The sequence below is a fragment of the Rhineura floridana genome, chromosome 11 (genome assembly GCF_030035675.1).
Source record: "Rhineura floridana isolate rRhiFlo1 chromosome 11, rRhiFlo1.hap2, whole genome shotgun sequence".
In the NCBI taxonomy this organism is placed as follows: domain Eukaryota; kingdom Metazoa; phylum Chordata; class Lepidosauria; order Squamata; family Rhineuridae; genus Rhineura; species Rhineura floridana.
In genome coordinates this window covers 68,105,407-68,118,426 of record NC_084490.1, presented here as the reverse complement: position 1 = coordinate 68,118,426, position 13,020 = coordinate 68,105,407, and the positions used below count along the sequence as shown (strand labels likewise).

The 13,020-nt window shown below is 43.3% G+C and overlaps 1 protein-coding gene across 4 annotated transcripts in view; it reads left to right on the top strand.

The window, feature by feature from the left end:
* The window catches only part of MOCOS (molybdenum cofactor sulfurase), a 232,946-nt gene that overhangs the window by 166,361 nt on the left and 53,565 nt on the right, over window positions 1-13,020 (top strand). For all 4 annotated transcript variants that reach the window (XM_061589658.1, XM_061589656.1, XM_061589657.1 and 1 more), the window contains exon 10: window positions 4,306-4,387. In XM_061589658.1, coding sequence (XP_061445642.1) covers window positions 4,306-4,387 — 82 coding nt within the window. The remainder of the gene's footprint in view (window positions 1-4,305; window positions 4,388-13,020) is intronic.

Sequence of the window (13,020 nt, the reverse complement as noted above, 5' to 3'; positions counted from 1 at the left end):
CCTTTCTACATTATTATTTACTATTTATTTATTATTTATTGTTTGATTTATATCCCGCTCTTCCTCCCAGCAGGAGCCCAGGGTGGCAAACAAAAGCATTAAAAACACTTTTAAACATCATAAAAACAGACTTTAAAATACATTAAAACAAAACAACTTTAAAAAAGCTTTGAAGACATCTTTAAAAAAAGGTTAAAAATATTGTTTTTTAAAAAAGGTTTAAAAACATATTAAAAAGCAATTCCAACACAGAAGCAGTCTGGGATAAGGTCTCAACTTAAAAGGCTTGTTGAAAGAAGAAGGTCTTCAATAGGTGCCGAAAAGATAACAGAGATGGCGCCTGTCTAATATTTAAGGGGAGGGAGTTCCACAGGGTAGGTGCCGCTACACTAAAGGTCCGTTTCCCTCCCTCCCTCCCTCATTTATTTGTTTATTTATTATTTGATTTATATCCCACCCTTCCTCCCAGCAAGTGGAAAACAAAAGCACTAAAAACACTTTAAAATATCATAAAAAAGACTTAAAAGTACATTAAGACAAAACCTTTTTTAAAAAAGCTTTCAAGATATATTTTTAAAAAGGTTAAAACATATTGTTTGTTGTTTTTAAGGTTTAAAAACATTAAAAAGCAATTCCAACACAGATGCAGACTGGGATAAGGTTGCAACTTAAAAGGCTTGTTGAAAGAGGAAGGTCTTCATTAGGCACCAAAAAGATAACAGAGATGGCGCCTGTCTAATATTTAAGGGTAGGGAATTCCACAGGGTAGGTGCCATCACACTAAAGGTCCATTTCCTATGTTATCAGAAAGGGCCTCCTAATAGGATGGTATCTGCAGGAGGCCCTCGCCTGCAGAGTGCAGTAATCGACTAGGTATATAAGGGATAAGACGGTCTTTCAGGTATCCTGGCCCCAAGCTGTATAGGCTTTGTACACCAAGACTAGAACCTTGAACTTGGCCTGGTAGCAAATGGGCAGCCAGTGCAATTATTTCAGCAGCGGGGTGACCTGTTGGCGATACCCTGCCCCAGTGAGCAGTCTCACTGCCGCATTTTGCACCAGCTACAGCTTCAAGGCCAACCTCAAGAGCAGCCCCACATAGAGCACATTACAGTAATCCAGCCTAGAGGTTACCAGTGCATGGACAACAGTGGTCAGGCTATCCCAGTCCAGAAACGGCCGCAGCTGTCTTACCAGCTGAAGCTGATAAAAAGCACTCCTAGCCACTGAGGTCATCTGGCCTCTAGCGACAAAGATGGATCTAGGAGCACCCCCAGACTATGGACCTGCTCTTTCAGAGGGAGTATGACACCATCTAAAGCAGGCAACTGACCAATTATCTGAACTCGGGAACCACCAATCCACAGCACCTTTATCTTGTTAGGATTCAGACTCAGTTTATTGGCCCTCATCTAGCCTGCTACCGAGTCCAGGCAGCGGTCCAGGGCTTTCACGGCCTCTCCCGATTCAGATGTTACAGAGAAATAGAGCTGGGTATCGTCAGCATACTGCTCACACCTCACCCCAAATCTTCTGATGACCGCTCCCAAGGGCTTCATATAGATGTTAAACAGCATGGGGGACAAGATGGTACCCTGCGGCACCCCACAGCACGACTGCTAGGGGGCTGAAATACAATCACCCAATGTTATTATCTGAAAATGACCTTTGGGTATAGGATTGGAACCACTGTAAAACAGTGCCCACCCATCTCACCAAGTCGGCCCAGAAGGATACCATGGTCAATGTTATCAAAAGCCACTGAGAGATCAAGTAAGAGTAACAGGGTCGCACTCCCCCTTTCTTTCTCCTGATCAAGGTCATCCATCAGGGTGACCAAGGCCAATTCAGTCCCATAACCAGGCCTGAACCCAGATTGGAATGGGTTAAGATAATCTGTTTCATCTAAGCAGTAACCAGCAAGAACTATGTGTTCTTGAAATGAGTTAAATGTTTTAAAACCTTCAAATTCAATAACAATTCAGATGTATATTGTTTTAAAACTTGGTGTATATTAAATACATCACTGAAATCAAGCTACTGTGGGGTAGTGTGTATAACAGGCAGAGCAATCCAAATCATGGGAAGCCAGCGGGAGGGGGGGAAGCAGAGGAGGAGGTGGCGACGGAAGCTCTGCAGCATCCACTCCCCATTCAGGAGCTGCCAGGCTGGCTGAATGCTGGCTCAGTCAGGACCCACATGTGGGGGCTGGAAAAGCAAAAGCCAGCTTCTGTGAATACTCCTGTTGGGGAGTAAGTGCTCCCCAATGACCACCATGGAAATTATTTTACTCCACTGGTCTATTGGCCAGCGGAAATTTTATCTGGAATGGATCTCACAGGAGCTCCCAGAATGCAAGGAGGATGACATGTAAGTCCCCACCCAGCTCCTCCTCTGCCATGGCCCCGGAATGCCCGTTTTTGGGCCTTCCACCACCTTCCACCAGGTCTCTGTCCGCTGGTCTGGGCTTCCCCAGCAGACCCCCGTCTGAGCTGGCAGGGTCCCAACGGCACTGAGGCTGAGCAGGGACAAGGGGCTTCTGCCAGTGGAGCCCAGCGGCTCCAGGAGTCTGCCAGTTCAGCCAGGGGTCTGCCACATCCAACTCCCCCCAGCCTGGCTCAAATACTAGTTGGATTGCGCCCTCAGAAAAGAAAGTCATTTGATCTCCCATACTGCTTTGCATCTTTCACTTTTTGTCTGCTTTTTTACAGGATATGCTGCAAAGGCAAGGCCATATCTAAGATAAATATTTTTGCAAAATGTATAGAAAATGCTTAAGTACAAAACACAGCATTAATAATGAGAAAATTCTGGGAGCTTCCCCCATTATTATCCTGATTTTCTGAGATGATGCCTCTTTATTTACATGAAACTAAAATCTCTTTGGGTTTGCAAAGTACTAAAATATGCAGACCTCAGATGGTAAAATAATTTATTGTACCATGTAGGATTATTTTCAATTAACCACATCCAATATCATTCACATTTTTCTCCATCTCATAAACCATTTCAGCATCTATATCCCCTCAGTTCATTTTATTCCAGATGGGGAAATTATAGCCAGAGCAGCTGTTTTTTTCCATCCTTTAAACTTGAGAAAATACATTGGTGCATGTGAAAATGTTTTACTCTTGGCATACTTTCATCTTGCCTAGCAAATATTTTCCTAAAACATATTTTAAAATATGAAGCATTTGTATTAATAAAACATAATAAACATATTTTCATCCTTTTGAACTTATGTTTCTTACCATAATTTCCCATCTTTGCAGCGTGTTTAAAAGAAATCTATATTTTCATTTATTAAGGTGGCAGAGCTGCGATAAAGCTTTTTCATAGGCAGCAACTATAGTGGCTGCAATAAATTTTTGCCAATTCCAGTGTATGAGATACAGGGGGAATAAAGTTACTAAAAGCTAAAATTGTGTATTGGCAAATGTGCTTTAAGGATCAAGGTTACACAAACTGCCACTATATCCTTGTTTAATTATCATTTGGAGCCACCTGCAGGCACAAAAATATAATTCTGTATGGAAGCTATACCATTTTGATCTGGCACAGATGGAATGCTAGCACTCTTGCAAATGATAGTTTGCAAATCAGAAGCTAGCCTCAGGAATGTGCATTCCATCTCCATCCCATCTTCCACCTTGAGTGGATTTGCCCTTTCATTAGTTTATAGTTTTATGTGACATTTCACCAAAGCTCAACATGATTCTCTTGTATACCATGATTTGAAGTGGGTTTGCAAACCATGATTACAAGGAAACTTGGTTAATATTATCTCTGGTTAGAATGAGGGTATGTGTAACTCCAACAAAGAAAGAGTGGCAGAATTCACTTGCTGTCAAGGCTCCTGATTTAAAAACTGTGATTTACAGAGAGCTAACATTCCACAGAGCCAACTTGTCACTTGCAATCAACTTCTAGGACCAACACAGAATCCAGAAATTCTTGTTCACTGAAGTGTTCAGGGATCTCCTAGATGGGCAGTGCTGTTGACTCTCTTGAGACCATCATCCCTTGTTGGGGATGGTGGATGGGCTGGAATCAGTATGTGAGCCTCAAAGGTTATCTGTGCTTTCTATATAATCTGTATTGAACATCTGTTAATTGTTCTGCTTGCAATCCCAATCCACCATAGAATGCATTCCCAGGTGCTAGGTGAAGACTTTTCCAGAGAAGCAGTTTGTTTACAGAAGTCTGTCCTCTTCACCTTGATCAATCATGTTGAATTAGGGGATAAACATGTTTTTATTCATAAATGGAGACGTGACTAATATTTTTCTGTACCTTTCTCTATAGGGATGGATCCCATATCTGTATCCTTAGAAGAAAACAGTGAAAGTCTGACTCAGACCTGCCAAAGTAAAGTCTGCTCACACAGGTGAGGCGGGAAGGTTCAAAGAGTGAAACTACAGAGCTTATATTGGTGAAAACCAAGGGTGTCTTCTTAACGGGGTGTGTGTGTGTGTGCGTGCGTGTGTGTGAGTGAGTGAAGGGGAGCAGTAATTGATCCACATGAATATAGCAGTTATATTTGGATGTGACACTAAACAACGGGACTTTGGAGAGAACCAGTGGGATGGGATTATCTCTGGATACAGTCTCTATAGGAAGAACAGGGAAGCGTGTACTGGAGGTGGTGTAGCTCTGTACATCAAAGAGGATATAGATTCCAACAAGCTAGAAATCCCAAAAGGGGCAGACTACTCCACATAATTATTGTGGGTGGTGATACCAGGCTCCTATAGTAATATAGTACTTGGGGCATGCTAGCATTCTCCTGATCAAAATGCTCAGGGCAATCTTGAAATGGATAATGAAATCAAGGAGTCATCCAAAAGCAGAAATGCTGTGCTAATAGGAGTCTCCAATTATTCTCACATAGACTCGGTAAGTGCGTGTTCCAGTCACAACAAAAAGGTAAAGTTTCTACATACCCCAAATTACTGTGCCTTCGAACAGTTAGTCATGGATCCATTTGGGGGGGGCAGTGAGATTGGACTTAATATTAAGTGGTGCCCAGAACCAAGATAGAAGTATTGTTGAACTGTTTGGGAACAGTGACCGTAGTGCTATCAAATTCAATATATACGTAAATGGATGATTGCTAAGAATTCCAACACAGTCACATTTGACTTCAAAACAGGAAACATCTCCAAAATGAGGGAACTGGTAAAAAACGTTAAAAGGCAAAATCAAGAGGATCAAATCTCTCCCAAATGCTCAGGAGTTGTTGAAAACCACAATATTAGAAGCTCATACAGAATATATACCACAGATCAAGAAGGTACCATCAGGTTCAAGAGGATGCCTGTATGGCCAACAAGCAGAGTCAACAAAGCTATTCAAGACAAGAAGGCTTCCTTTAGAAAATAAAAGTCTTGTCCAAATGAGGAGGCCAAAAAGGAACAAAAACTTTGGCAAGAGAAATGCACGCAGACAATAAGGGATGCTTAAAAAGAAATTGAGGAGTACATTGCTAAAACCGTAATGAATAACACCAAAACATTATTTAAATACATTAGTAGGAGGATACTTGCTAGGGAAGCAGATGGATGTTTAGATGATAAAGAGAGTCAAAGAGGTGCTAAAGGAGAACAGATGATTGCAGAGAAGCTGAATGGATTCTTTGCATCTGTCTTCCCAACAGATAATATAGGGCATATTTCTTGCCTGAACTAAGTTTCATGGGAAGGGAGTCTGAAGAACTGAGGAAAATGGTGGTGACAGGAGATGAAGTTCTAGATCTTATTGACAAAATAAAAACTGACAAATCACCATGTCCACCCCAAAGTTCTTAAAGAACTTGAAATTGCTGATATTCTAACAAAAATATATAACTTGGGGGGGGCATTGTCTGCTTTTATCATGCAGAAGTACCATCAAGTGATTTTGTCCCCATCCTTTAGTCCAAACTGAAAGACTAATGGCAAGAGCTGTGAGAAGGCCAGGCCAGAAAAAAGCTTCTTGAGTTGAAACCAGCGCTTGAGTTGTAATCACATGTTTCACTTAAGCACCGAGGAAAAGAACTTATCCTGGCTCGGTTAAGAATTGGTTATGGAGTTCCCACCAATCAATAGCTACTGAAGGGGAGAGGTCCTATCCATATGCTAGCCTTGTAATGTTATCCTTCCTATTAAAAATGTCTTGTTGGAGTCTCCATGATTTTCAAGTGCGTGGCAGACCTTTCTGCATGTCCAGTTCTCTATTCCAAATTTCAATTCTCCAGTTCTGTCACCAGCTCTGGGTGATGATATTGATCTACAAGCTTAATTCTCATTTTATTGGATGGCTGTCCTCTTTTAAAAACTGTTCGCTTATTGTGAACAAGTCGCTGAATGAATAATTTTCCAGTGTTTGCAGTAAAGGTGTGTGGTGCATTATAGCCTAGTTACTACTGTGCCATAAACACGAATTTACTTGCCTACAGGGTGAAACCTCATTTGATATCCCTTGGTTTATTAGTTCTCAAGACAAGTTGCAAACTCAAGCCCTGACAAGTGGTTCGGGGCAGAGGGAATATCTTCTGATCAGGCTAAAAGTGTCTAATATTTGAATACCCATGTGGTGGTTCCTTCAGAAGCTGAAATGTGCTGTGATAAACACTACACAAGCACACATAAGAGTAAAATCCTGCCCAGTCCTAACATCATCACCACAATAAATGCAATTGGTTTTGTTTTAATCAGTAATTGGTATCCTTCTGTGTTTCTTCTGACTCTCTGCAAATGCAAATGGCATTTAATCCCCTGGGGATCAACATTCAGAGTGTTCTTGTTTCTCACTCTATAAATTGCCCTGCCAGTAGAAGCAGCTGTACAACACTAAAGCTAAATTTGTTCATGACAAAATACTGAAACACCCAGTTTTAGAGCCAGTAATGTCCAGGGGAAAAATTGAGACTTTTATAAATGTGCTGATGTGCCAAATGAAATGTAATACTGACAAATGTAAAGTAACACTCAATGAAAATGTGCTCAAGAACAGAATAAATGGATTTGGGTTGCTATAGAGGGACTTTGAAAAGACCTTGAAGGACCAAAGGACTTCTTTCAGAAAATATAGAGAGTTATCCTCCCAGTACTGGCAGGCTACCTTAAGAACACAGGAATCTGCCTTATATTGAGTCAGACCATTGGCCAGCTCAGTCGTTATCATCTACACTGACTGGCAGCAGCTCTCCAGGGTTTCAGACAGGAGTCTCTCCCAGTCCTACCTGGGGATGCCGGGGATTGACCCTAGAATCTTCTGCACGCAAAGCAGATGCTCTACCACTGAACTGAGCACATCACTTTTTGGTCTTGAACCCTCCTCCAACAACCACCCCCCCAGTGCATCACTATGTACTTAATGTGGAGATCAGCAGCCTAGTGTCCATGGACACCATGGCACCCTCAAAAGCTTTCCTTGGCAACTCCGAGGCATGGGCATATAGCACAGTGGGGAGGAGAGCCTGGCTAGCAGTCCAGAGTCTGTAAGTTCAAATCCCTGCTCGTGTCTCCTGGGTGTCAAGGGCCAGCTAAAGATCACCCCCACGGTGAGTGGCTCAGGGGTTACGTGCCCTGCCACCTGGGCAGCCGTGGGCAGGCTGCATAGTCCCAAGGAGCCCAGTTGCCCCCTAGCTGGGAGTTGCGGACAAGGAAGGGGCTTGTGCAGCTGTGGCAAGCTGAGCAGGCTCTAGCCAGCTGGGGAGGACTAGTCTCAGAGGGAGCAATGGTAAACTCCCTCTGAATACAGACAGGGGTTGCTCTTTTTCTTAATGCAAAGGTCCAATCAAATTGGTACCTCCCTGCCCCCTCCATACACACACATAGCCTGAAGATGCACAATCCTGTCTCCCAACACCAGTGGGTTACAGTGTTGGACTAAGATCCAGGTTGACATCTCCACCCAGCCATGAAGCCCACTGGGTGACCTTGAGCCAGACACAGTCTTTCAGCCTAACCTATCTCACAGAGTTGCTGTATGGATAAAATGGAAAGGGGGGGACCACGTACACCACTTTGAGCAACTTGGAGGAAAGGTGGGATATGAATACAATAATAATTAAGTAAATAAATACATTTCAGCTGCAGTTTGTGGACCTCAGCCAACCGGCTGAGCTTTTTGAAAATAATAATAATAACCAAGAAGCAGCAATGTGGTAGTGCTGGGGGTGCTAGATTATGAAGACAAAATAATGGATACATTGAGGAGGGGGGTTAGTGCTTTCACCTCTGTACCTCACTATCTTCCCTCTTTATGACTTCCTAGCACTTTTGATTTTCAGTCTTGCCTTTTCCTGAGTCATCCTACGTTTGCTGAGCCTTCTTCTGTAGTCTTATGTTTTCTAGTCTGATTTTATTCTTATGTTCAGTTCTGAAGTGGTAGAAATAGAATGAACTCTTTCAGATGGTGCATGGCAAAATCACATCTCCAAATGTCCCTTTTAATTAAAAGGCCCTGCAGACAGAAACACAGAATCATGAGCTGCATTAGAAACTCCCTGATGTGCTAATCTTCTATTTGCAGGGAGGTGTTGCTTTTTTTTTTAATGCAAGGATCCAATCAAATTGGTATCCCCCTCCCCACCCTCACACACAGCCTGAAGATGTACAGTCCTGTCTCCCAACACCTGTGGGTTACAGTGTTGGACTAAGATCCAGGTACAAATCCCCACTTAGCCATGAAGCCCACTGGGTGACCTTGGTACCACTTCATGACAAACCCTACTTAACTTCAGCAGGGTGCTGGCCTCATGTGCCTTCAGACCATAGCCAGGGACCAATTCCCTCTTCTTCCTGGTAACACCCTCAGCCTCCTTCAGCAACTGCCACATGTTTTATAGGCAAACATCTGCCCTCGGCACACCTGAAAGATGCTCTGTTGCTTCAGCAAAAGGCCTTCCCTCTGGTTTGGAGCAAGGGGGAGGTGTCATCTGCAGCGGCAATAGGGAGCAGACAGCGTCCAGGGAGTGAAGATTTTTTAAATAATAATAATTAATAATTAATTTCTTTACTATCCAGCCCCTCCTCCGGATGACTTCATGCCCCCTTGGGGGTCACGCCCCCCAGGTTGGGAACCACTGGTGTAGATTATGCTGTGGAAATGGCAGAGCAGTGTAGAGCAGTTGGTGGTGGTGCCCTTGCACTCCAGTTAGTTTGGAACAATGTTTACATAGTGGTGGTGAGAGAGAAGTGGTTCATCTGCTCGACTAGTGGGCTGTCCTGTTTGCTTGTTTGTTGCCTGCCAGACATGTGAAGTGGCAGCAGGCACTTGCTTCACCCCACGAAGGCGCTGTTTTTCAATGTTGCTGGGGGAGGAGCGGTGGGAATCACCCCATTCGATCAGTTGATTGTTGCCCGCCAGCCACATTGTTTTAATTTGTTTTAAAGTCTTTTGTTTTTAAGATGTTTTATAGTGTTTTTAGTGTTTTGTTTGCTCCTTCTAGGAGGAAGGGCAGGATATAAATTTAAATAAATGAAAATAAATAAAGCTGGCAGCAGGCTTTTGTGAATGTATGTGGTTGCTCAATTCTGTGTGTGTGTGTGAGAGAGAGAGAGAGAGAGATGCATGTGTGGTCTGTGGTTAGTGTTTGAATGCCCTATGTGTGCAAGAAAGAATGAGTGTGGTGTGGTCACCTTGCATTTTCCCCCTAGTACTGGGGAAAGCTCCCTGTTGTTATTAGGCAGCAACAGTATAACTGTGTGGATAGGGAAATCATTATTATGGTATCTCCACAGTCTGGATCAGCACTCCGTTGTAAGCATGATGTTGACTGGGGGAGCAAAGCAGTAATGACTGTACTTTCTATAATTTTGTGCCATACCACAGCCATATAGCAGCTTTGTTCAGTTATGCTGTGCCACCATGGCAGCTATTTTGTGTTAGGCTACACAACCTACAGCAGCCATTTTGTGGACAGCACTTTCTTAAAATTCAGAATGTGCATACTGGTCTAAAAAGGTTGTCGACCCCTGATAGTGCAGTGCCGAAATGATAAGTTACAAATGTGATCACAGCATCATCCTGGCTGTTAGGAGTTCATCTTGTTGCTATTTTAGAGATACATTAGCACCTTCACACTAGGAAATGCCATTGCTTTTCCGGAAAGATGAACTAACCCAAGGCTTAGGCAGCCAGGTTCCAAGGCTGGGCCATGGCCTGTAGTGTGAGGTAAGTCAGGAGTGAGGAACTAGGAGCCTTGAGACAGGCCAGCACTGATGAGCAAGCTAGGACTCAGAACCGAAAAGCAAGTCAGAACTGAAAACTATGCCAGGTGTCAGGAGTGGCAAATAACCAAGGATGCAGGAACATGCCAAAGCTCAGGAAGACCTTGTTGCTCAACCAAGGCTCCGTTGGCAAAGAGCACCCTTTATACTCCTTCCTGCCTAGAAGGAGCTAATGATCAGCCTGGGTGGGTGGAGTCAGCCCAGAAGGTTCTTCACTGAGAAGCCTGCCACCTAAAGTTCAGTATGTCACAACACCAGGCAACCACACACAGATTCTAGCAGCTCTTGACACTAAGATTGTTATGGAAACATGTAGTAGATAGGAAAAGTATACCTAGTTCTAACTAACTAAGTTGGAGGCGCAATGCCCAGACTTGGGTATTGCCCTTATGGCTCAGGAGAGAGAGTTTCCTCTCTCCTCAGACAGTCGAAGAAGAAAATGAAGGAGGGGCAGGTCAGCTTGCCTGAACATACCAGCTTACACTGGAAGGAAGTTAGGTAGAGAACAGCACAGGTAAAGGTAAGCAAGCCTAGCCAGCTGGAGGACCCTAACTCTATCTTCCTTCTGGAATACAAACAAAAGAACCCAAATAGGAGTTGCTCTTGCCCCACTTCCAACAAAGATAAGATCATTCTTAAAACTTACAATAGGAAGGACTCGTTTGTTATGCATAGACACGTGAATTTGCAGATGCCTTCCTCCTTGTCTAGTTCCTGATGCAACCAAGCCATCCAAGGCATGTCCACTATTCGACCTTCCTAAAGCCCTGGCACAGAAAACTCTATGTCTGAGGCATTGTAGTCACCAGCCAAAGCAGTGGTGGCGGTGACCACTGAGACTCATGAAGCAGAAGGCAGGAAAACCAATGGTAGGGTGAGCTAGAGACAATGGCGGACAGAGCCAGCTCATCCTAGTTTAGTCTCCATCATCTTCCTCCCTGCTGAGTTCTACAAGAGCAATACTGAAACTGAGGAGGAGGGTGCTGATAGGCAGTGCAACCCCTTAGTCCAATTGTAAATAGGAAGGCAAACAAGTGGGAACTGGATGAGGATAGACTGAAGTTGATGGGGCAATACCCCAGTTGCCCTAGTGGACCAGCCTCCCACTGAGTCAGTTGATTTTGACCTATAAAGCCCTACAAAACTTGAGACCTTGGTACCTAATGAAATGCCTCCTCCATGGTCACCTATGGAGGCTATTCTCCATGTACCCCTCAATCTGAAGTTTGCATTATAGTCCAGAAGAGAGGGTGATTTTGGTCATGGCCCCTGGCTATGAAATGTTCTCTCTTGGGAAGCCACCTGGTACCCATATAGCTGTCCTCTCAGTGCCAGGTTAAGACTTTTTCTCAAAAGGTCTTTGAAGATATTGGGGGGAGGGTTAGTCTCTGTAGCATGATTAGTGGTTTTTAGGTTCTGTAGTGGACATTTATTTTTGTTATATATTTTTGTGCTGGCCTTTTGTACATTTTGTGTGATTTTGTGCTATCTTGAAGTTTATTGTGGATTTTTGTTGCACATTTTATTATTGTTTTATTTTTCTGTACAACTCCTAGAAAATTTATTTTATGAGGCTTATAAATACAAATAATAAATAAACACAATGGTACCTGTTAGCATCTATCAGCCTTAGCCCAAAATGTGTACAGTAGACACTTCTTGCTCTCTGCATACTTTCCCACTCATCATCATCCATGGTGTGAAAATATGGATCCTACTGTTACTGTAGGTACACTTCTTTGATCTGGGAAAAACCCTGTTTCTAAGGCAGAGTCCAAGACATAGACCTTTGCTTAGTCCTTCAGGAATAGAGTCAGGTTATATAGCTACTCACCCTTCTACCTTTTCCTCCTTCTTCCCCACCTTCATTTTAATTCTCTCTTAATCAGTGTTCCAAGGAAGCATACAGTCTCACGTTTCTCTTCCAGCTGTCACTAAAAAAGTCTCATGATGTGCAAGGCTAAAGAGACCTTCAAGGGCTTTGCATGCCCCAGTTCCCCTATCACAGGCTTGCAAAGAATAACTCCAGCAGCCTGACCCCAGAAAAAGACCTCACGTTCCACAGCATACCTCTGAAGAAGAGACATACAGAGAGATGCCCATGCTGTGCTTTGAGATAGGCATTTTTATCTCATCTTTCTAGTACTTACTCACTACTCAGGGCAGCTAGCAACAATTAAAACCAGCTATAAAATTCAATACACTCCAAAAATACAATATAGCAAAAGAGAGAGAGGTGCAGCAATTAAAAGAAGCATCCAGTAAACCAAAAGCATTCCTAAATGAAACAGTTTTTGCCATATGGAAAAACACGAGAAGTGAGCAAGTGGCAAAGAGTGTGAAAACTTAAGTTTCACCAAAGGCCCTTTTTCTCATCTCCCTCAACCAAGCTTTCACTAAAACTAGTACTTTAGGCAGCAATGAGGTGGGTCTTAAGGTATCCTGAATAAGGTCATAAACAACCCTTTGATTTGTGCCTGGAAACAAATTGATTAGCAGCACGGACCTTACACAAGTGTAATATGATCCCATAAATGGGGGCCCACCAGCATCCTTGCTGCTGCATTCTGGACCAGTTGTAATTTGTGAAGATTCTTCATGTAGAGTGTATTGCAATAATCTACTCTTGATGTAACTGTGGCCAGGCGTGTGTCACTATGGGCAGTCACTTTTCAGGATGCATCACCTAAGCCACCAAAGGCATTCCTGGCTACAGCTGCCACCTGAGCATCTAGGTGCACAGTCCTGAAGTACTCCCAAGGTGCAAACCTGATTCTTCATAGGAGACACTACCCTATCAAAA